Below are 7707 nucleotides of genomic sequence, written 5' to 3'. Positions count from 1 at the left end.
GCGCCTGATTGAAGTATCCTTGGTGTTTCATAACTGGTTCATTGAATTCAATGAGGAGTTGGATAACTTCGAACCCGAGTTCTTCCCCGAGTGGATGCACATCGGTGGCGACACAGTCTTCGATGAGGAGCTGAACCAAGTCGATGGTGCACCTGCAAAACGCGCTCGGGATATGATCAAGCTGTATTTAAGCCAACATGTTAGTATATAAGTATAATTCATCTTTATCGCATCTTCGCATCGTTTCATCGCCTTATTAATTACATTGCACAAACATGCATTATATTTCAAATTATTGTATTACTTAGAATTTACTTTGGAGAAGACCATAACAATTACATTTCAAATTGTTGTAATGTTTAGAATTTACCCTGGAGAAACTCGAGCATTTTGTCGTTGACGTCATTGGTTTTATCGATGCTGGATTTTGTTTCCTCCATAAGATCCAATAGCTTTGTCATTTGTTCTGACATATCCACGCCAGAGCTGCGGGAGTTCTTCACCTTGGCTGCCTCAATGAGTCCACTCGCCAGTGCTTCTCCGAGGTTATTGAGCCCCGCCGCAAGGTCTGGATTCTGCTTCTTGCGCATTTGGCGCTGGCGCTGCATCTCCAAGTCGATTTCAACCTTCCGCTTGTTTTGTTGCTTGGAGCCAGGGGCATGCAAGTCCTCTAGCACTTCGACGTCGTCTTCGGCGCCTGGGCTAGCACTGGGGGCACGCTCCATGCCAAACTAACTCGATGTCTCCGAGCCCATGCAAATCCGCAAATGCAACCAACATCTCCGAGTAGTAGCTCGGCTTAGGGGGGGTCGACAGCTCGTCGTTGCCAGTGGCTGTCAAGCTATGCTGGATCGCAACGAACTCCGACCGCAACTTTCGCAACTTGTTCTTGAGTGAATCGACTGAGATCTTGTGTATAATAAGATCTTTGCATTACGTATGATATATTTGGTACCTGGCTGTTCAGTCAAAATGTTAAACCGTAAGGCAAGTTTTTCCCAGAGTACATGCAGTTGCTTGCTGGACAGGTCGGCATTAAACGATGCGCGAAATCCAGTGAATCGTAGCTCGAGTAGTGCGTTTACCATGGTACCATGGTACCATGGTGTGTGTGTACACAACCGGGGCCTCACTTGCCGTGTCAACAAGGCTTGTCGCCATCGACGATGCAATGCTAGGCGTGGAAGGTTTGGTTGAGATACGTTTCTTGGGCGTTGTCGTAGGTGCGACGTCGTTGTCTCCCTGCAACTGCGGCGGTTGATGCGACAACTGCGGCGGTTGATGCGACAGCTGCTGCTGAAGCAGCTGAACTTGCTCGAGGAGCTGGGCCTTGATCATCTTTACCATTGGTTTTAGAAGCATGTTGATGGAAATTTACAATGTGTTCCAATGCGACTGTGCTATGATTGGTCACAATTTGGGCCAATAAGACTGAATAATATCAACACTGGTGGACAAGAATGAGGTAGCGAATGACGTGAAATACAAATTTGGATCATTCTTGGTCATTCTTATCCTATTGGTCGGAACAGGTTCTAAGTGGGTGGGACTAATTGCTTGCTACGATGAGTACACCTAACGTTAAGTAACGTTGAGATGGCCACAACAAATCAACACACACTGTCAACGTTTTACAACGTAATCGAACCACCTGAACAAACCTTCAACTCGAAGTTTACGTAACGTAAATCATAATAACGTTATGTAACGTTGGCTGCCCAACCAACTACTTCGAGGGCTTGCCCGTCACTTGTGACGATTGCTTGCGAGACCGCTTTACACTTGTTGTCGTGTGTCCCTGGGAGCTGAATAAAGCATGAAGCCCGCGGGAACCCTCGGTGCACGGATTGGACTTGACGTGAGAATTTCAGTAGCATCCGAGTGCTCCCCACATGCACCGTCTTCGTCGTTACCGCCAAGGTCACCATCACCCCCGAAGTTAAGACCGGTGTCCCGGGCGACACCCTCATGGTTCCCTAGCAAACTATTTATCACCGACTAATGTAAAGTGTCGTACCTTCGTGTCGCTGTATTGTCGCCTTCAAACTTGCAATCGGGTTGCCCCCAAGAAGGCGGCAAACTTCGGCCGCTGCACGGGCCACCCCGGTATATACAGAGTAGGCAAGCTCTCACTGCACGGGCCACTCCGGTATATTCGCAAGCTCCATCCACCAGACCAGTCTAGTTCGCAATATAAGCTTGGGAAGCTGTAGGGCAGAAGTAGATATCTACTATGCACGGCTAATAAAGGCATTCGTTTTGCGTGGAGTAGTTGTGTAGTCTAAGCATTGAGGCATCCCATGCACCTTGACCGTACTTCCCTTGATAAGCTATATGAGTGGATAACATGACGAATACGACAACTCCATCCGACATTGCTGTGATTGGCTCATACGACAATGCCGACAACGCCATGATTGGTCAATAAAAAGGAATATTGGATACTTTTGCCATCCAAGAAGTAGAGGGGATACCCCTTCAACTTACATTGGTCCACCAGGATTCCCTATTGGGCATGAACCGTCGCAAAATAAGGGTACCAGTCATTGCAATTGGTCCCGAGTTCAATCCCCTGCAAGCGCGAAATTAAGTGCATGCATTACAAAATATGAAAATGTTCTACATGGTACCACTACGATTTCTAAGTCTGACCTCTCGGAGAATTCTAGCATACGACGCAGTAATCCCGAATACGCAGCTTCGAATTGATCAAACGTTTGGAACTTGCTGAAAGCCATGGCCAACGTCAGCCGCTCAGAGTACTTCTTCCTGTCAAGTTTAATCATGTCCTTGGTGTAGTCTTTCAGCGCGCACACCAAGCCAATGTTTGGGTCAGCAACAAACCATTGTTGCCACGCCTCACGTGCCGAGTGAGCAGTTGGGATTGACTTTTGTGCAACATACATGTCCATTGACCGTTGTGTTCTCACTTTCGTAGGAACATGTCTGCCCACAGTGTGCTCTTGCAAGGACTTTGCCAACACCTGCCCAACAGCATCCACGGTCAACGGCAAGCCAACAGCCCCAACCTCTGGCCACTGCGTCGAATGCTGAAATTTGGAGGTACGAAGCAGGTTGCGAGGACCGATGTCATTGCTAATGCTCTGAGTTACGAGGTACTCACAACAGGTCTTTGCGTCCAACGACACCACGCCATGAGCTCACTGAAATTGAAACGGCGCTCCTTTGATTCGAACACACGGTAAAATGACCCCCCACGGCGAAGGCTATGCAGTGATATTCCAATGGGTAGGTCGGGCGTTGCATCCACCAGGTCACCCAACCACTTACGCAAATTGGCTTGCTCCAGGCCACGATACCACTCAACCTTTGGCACCCCATTGTGCTGCATTACGACATTTGGAAATACAAAGGCAGTGATTGTAAAGTTCACACAGCAAGCCCGCAGCTTGGCAGTATAGTCGTCGTGGAAGCCACACACGAGAAGGCATGGGAACGAAGTTTCGTCACAAGGTGGTACACTTGACAGTCTTCCTCGACGCCGGTCTTCTTGTGCCAACGAGTAGTACCGATAGGTACCTTCCGTTTGAATCCGACACGATTTGCACATCATTCCACCGTAGGGCAAGTACTGGAAGAAACCGAGAAAGCTCACAGCCAAGTGAAATCGCAACATTGAGCCCAAGAACGGATGCTGACTGGCCAATACGTTGACAAGTGTTGAGAGCTCCTACATGGTGAATGGATGGGCCTTCTTTTCCTCGTCCACATTGTTCTGCTTGTTGTACTTCTGAAGGCCAACGATGTATTGGCGCGCTGTTGTGTCCTGTGCTGGGTTTGGCGCCACTCGTCTGGTGTTGAAATAGGCAACAAGGGATGACTTAGCCAAGTCGATGGTCCTCATCTTCTTGCCCTGGCTGTACAGGTAGTGAAAGAAGTCAGTACATTCCTCAGTCCCAGCCGTGGTAGGGTCAATACCGCCTTTCTATGTTTGCAGAAACATCTAGAATTGTTCTTGATACGTGGTGTAGGCGCGTCGAGTAGATGCACCGTGAAAAGACTCCTGGATAGTCTTCTTCGATGGGACCTTGGGCTGCCGCGTTGGAGTCATGTTATTAATGGTAGATACGAAACCTCCGTCTTTTGGATTATAGCCAATTATATCTCGTTATTGCATTATGTCGATGATATGTGTCTAGACGACAGTCACATCGACCAATAGGATACGTTTCGTCCAATTACAGATCATTCTCTTGTCGGTCATCCAATACATTCGCTAGAAAATGTCGGTTCGATGTCGGTTACTACCTACATGTGTAGATAAAATGGCAAACGCGATAAATCCACCGACAATTACCTGATTGGTCAATTCTATAAAAAGAAATATTCATTAAAAATCTTAACCAATTGGTCCGCCAGGTTTAGGGGTACCTGTCGTGAAATCACAAGGAACATTCCTCGCAGTGTTTCGTTTTCGATTTAACATGACGGGCAATGCAAAGGGCACTCTTTCTGTATTGCCTCCGGGCGAATTTAAAAACAATTTGAATGTGTTGTGTCGCTTAAACCAAATATACTTGACGTGGGCATCACCTATTTTGACGCACATTTGTGTATCACCACCGATTTGAGCGCGAAGGTCAAGTGTTTGAAGCATAGGACCAATAAGTCTCAAAATACAAACAACCCCCGTTAACTTCATTCTTCATCCCATCCCGCTGTTCCCGCTGTTCGTACCCCACCCACAGCCTATGCCATGAATGTCCGCTACAACCTGGGTGACCTAGGGAACTTTACGTTCGACAGCGTCATGCAGGTTACGGTGAATGACGCTGACTACCTGCGCTAGTGCATTAGTGTAGGGCTCCTTAATAGCTATATGCTCTGCCCGAACTGTGCAAAGGATATAAGGTTGTCTGGCCCCAGTTAACGCTGGCGTTGCCGACGAGCAACGTGTGGATCCATTGAACGAAGTGTGAAGTCTGGAACGTTTTTCTCAAAGTCGAATCTTTCGAACTGTGCGTATTACGCGGTATTGGGCCTCGCAACGCCCGGTAGCCGAAGTGATCGAATACCTACGTGTGGTCTTGGCAACCGCCACGGACTAGTACAACTTTTGTTGCGTTGTCTACTCTAAAGAAATACTTTCGATCAAAATGAAGACTAAAGCCGGTGTTATCTGCACTCATTGGAAAACACATACGACCTGGAACGTTGATCATGTCTGATAAGTTCGGGTCGTATGTGTCCACCAATGAGCGCACATACAAGGCATTAGGGGGAGTCAATTTAGGAAATTTCCGCTTTTCGTTCGATTGTGATAAACAAAGTTATATTCTTTTGTATTTTTATTTGCTTCCACAAAATGCAATGTGGAGTCAATTTGGCCCTCGAAAGTCACTCGTACAGTGTACTACTTCCTCCGTTCCTGAAAGATGTTGTGGAAGAATACTCAGAACCTCAACTCAGTCCAAAATAACCAAAATTAATTCTAATTAGGCTTTTCGTGTAGGAATTACACACAGGAATACGTATCCTATTTTGGGATTTTTTTATTGTTCATGGTTGCCAAGATATCCAAACTTAAAATTACACGACCAGACCAGCGACTTTTCAAAAGTTCGCCACTCGCTCAATACTGCTCTGCTTTCGCTGCAATTAGTGGCAATCGATAACTTAGATATCGTAGATATGCTTACGACCTCATAGAATACGACAGTTAGTTTTGCTTAACGCGTTATTCATGTTTTAAAACGGTTCCTCCCACGACCAAGCAGTGATCGTGTTTAATTTGGGATTCGACCGATCCAACCCGGTTGCAAGATCAATTGATGAAAGCTTCGAGTGTGCACAACCTCAGGTGGCACTATAAGTGCTGTACGAGATTCATCACTAGGAACACGATGAGGAGACGTGTGTTGCTACTGATGCTAACTGCTTTGTACAAGACAGTATTAGCTCGACGAGGATTGTCAAATTGAAGGCAACTTGTCAACTTCCACGTACTATGAGTCGATTCTGGTGCACCATATCGTGTTGCCCTTCGTCGTATTTTGGTAATAATGAATAAAAATACACCAATCATATGTTTTTTGTAACCAAAACAATACAAACTCTCATATAAATTATCCATCGAAATCATCCACAACTTTTGTCTGGAACAGAGGAAGTAGTACACTGTGACCGCATTCAATAGAGGGGTGACGTCAGGTAGGGAGGGTTGGAATTCTCGTTGTCGTCGACTGTCGAAGGCTTTCGAATGGCGGTGTCCAATTTGGACACTTCGATTACGACCCACACTGCACGGTCGTCTTATTCGACGACGAAGTAGTTAGATATGATTCTACTGTAACTCATCGTGCTCTTAAGCACGCGCTTCATGCTCCCTACGACACCTGATTTCGTCCCTTGCGGCTTGGGCTCTCGGTTGACAATTGGAGACTGACGCTGCGTTTTCGTGGTTGTATTAGTCTTTGTATGCCTTGGAATAGACTGCGATGATTGGGTATTTTCATCGGGGTGTGGAATTTTTGCACGTGATTTTGGCGTGCATGCACGTGGTTATATTTAAGTGGTATATTTGCACCTGTTTCAATCTACGTACGCCAAATTGGACGGTTTGGATAGAGAGTCCGTTTGTATTAACCAACTGCGTTACACCTCACCCATCATCAATTTATTTAAAGATGAGAAAATTGAATTAAGCTATAGGTTTCTAAAGGTTATTAATGTATATGGTTATATTGAAGCAGAAAACGCTGATGAACAGAACAATTTCCACAGGACACTGAATGATATAGGTATACAATGATGCGCATTCAGATTATCGCGAGAACGTTACACACTTCGAGGTGCTGAAGCTGAAAACCTGACACGACCATTAAATTTATTATATTTCCTAGTGAATTCAAGACAAAACATAGAATATACGGCTTGGGTCAATGGTCCCAAGCCATAGAGTCTCTAATACCCCCCCCAATTTCCCCCATTAGAACAGAAGGCAGGCAGTCGCGAAATGCCCACTGTAAGATTCCGGTGTGTCCGTACAAGCATCATGAGCAAATTAAGGGTACCAATCATTGCAATTCGTCACGAGTTTAATCCTCGCCGAGGTTGAAAAAATGTATACAAATTTCAAGTACAAAACAATAAAATAAAAACAATCATTCGGACTGAGCTATATTTCCATATACATTGTATAACGCCTAAGTTGATAGGGATTGACGATTGCAATACGCTCGTCAAGTTCCCACTCAACTAACTACTAATCCATTCATTCAATACACTAGCTAACCAGTCTTAGCTATGTATTTCTCATACTACGTTAAGGCCTTGCCGAAGCGATGTAGATCTTAGAACGTATGTTTAATACTCGAGCGACCAAGTGCGTGTTTGTGGGATACTCAAGTCAACGCAAGAGGTATCGACTCATCGACCTGGACTCCGGCGGTCTGTTTGAATGCCGTTGAGTCAAGTTCGTTGAAGATGCATCGCCGAGTTCTACGAAGCCAGTGCGATTTGACTCTGAAGACGTTCGGATTGACGACTCGCATGCTGCGCGTGACAACTACGACATGCCAGTCGAAGACGAAGTGCCATTCGACTCAGTGGAAGTTCCTCGTCAAGAAGCTTCAGTGGGAGCATCAAGTGCGAAGGCGAATGTCGACCCAACACTGGCACCAAGTTCCGAAGATCAACACGAAGTGGACGAAAACGCCGAATCTGTATGCTCCAACGCCCAAGACT

General features: G+C 46.0%; 1 protein-coding gene across 1 annotated transcript; it reads right to left on the bottom strand.

Annotated features, from left to right (window-relative positions):
- Nucleotides 1–359: 359 nt before the first annotated feature.
- Nucleotides 360–1338, bottom strand: H257_18756 (hypothetical protein; the record flags this gene model as incomplete). Its single annotated transcript, XM_009847877.1, has 4 exons — nucleotides 360–731; nucleotides 775–902; nucleotides 956–1020; nucleotides 1094–1338. 4 exons carry the CDS (start codon nucleotides 1336–1338, stop codon nucleotides 360–362), a joined length of 810 nt encoding a protein of 269 aa, XP_009846179.1.
- Between the last annotated feature and the right edge of the window lie 6369 nt (nucleotides 1339–7707).

The sequence above is a fragment of the Aphanomyces astaci genome (genome assembly GCF_000520075.1).
Source record: "Aphanomyces astaci strain APO3 unplaced genomic scaffold supercont1.211, whole genome shotgun sequence".
Lineage (NCBI taxonomy): Eukaryota > Oomycota > Saprolegniomycetes > Saprolegniales > Verrucalvaceae > Aphanomyces > Aphanomyces astaci.
Note: the sequence above shows the minus strand (reverse complement) of the source record. Positions and strands in the feature narration are given on the sequence as shown.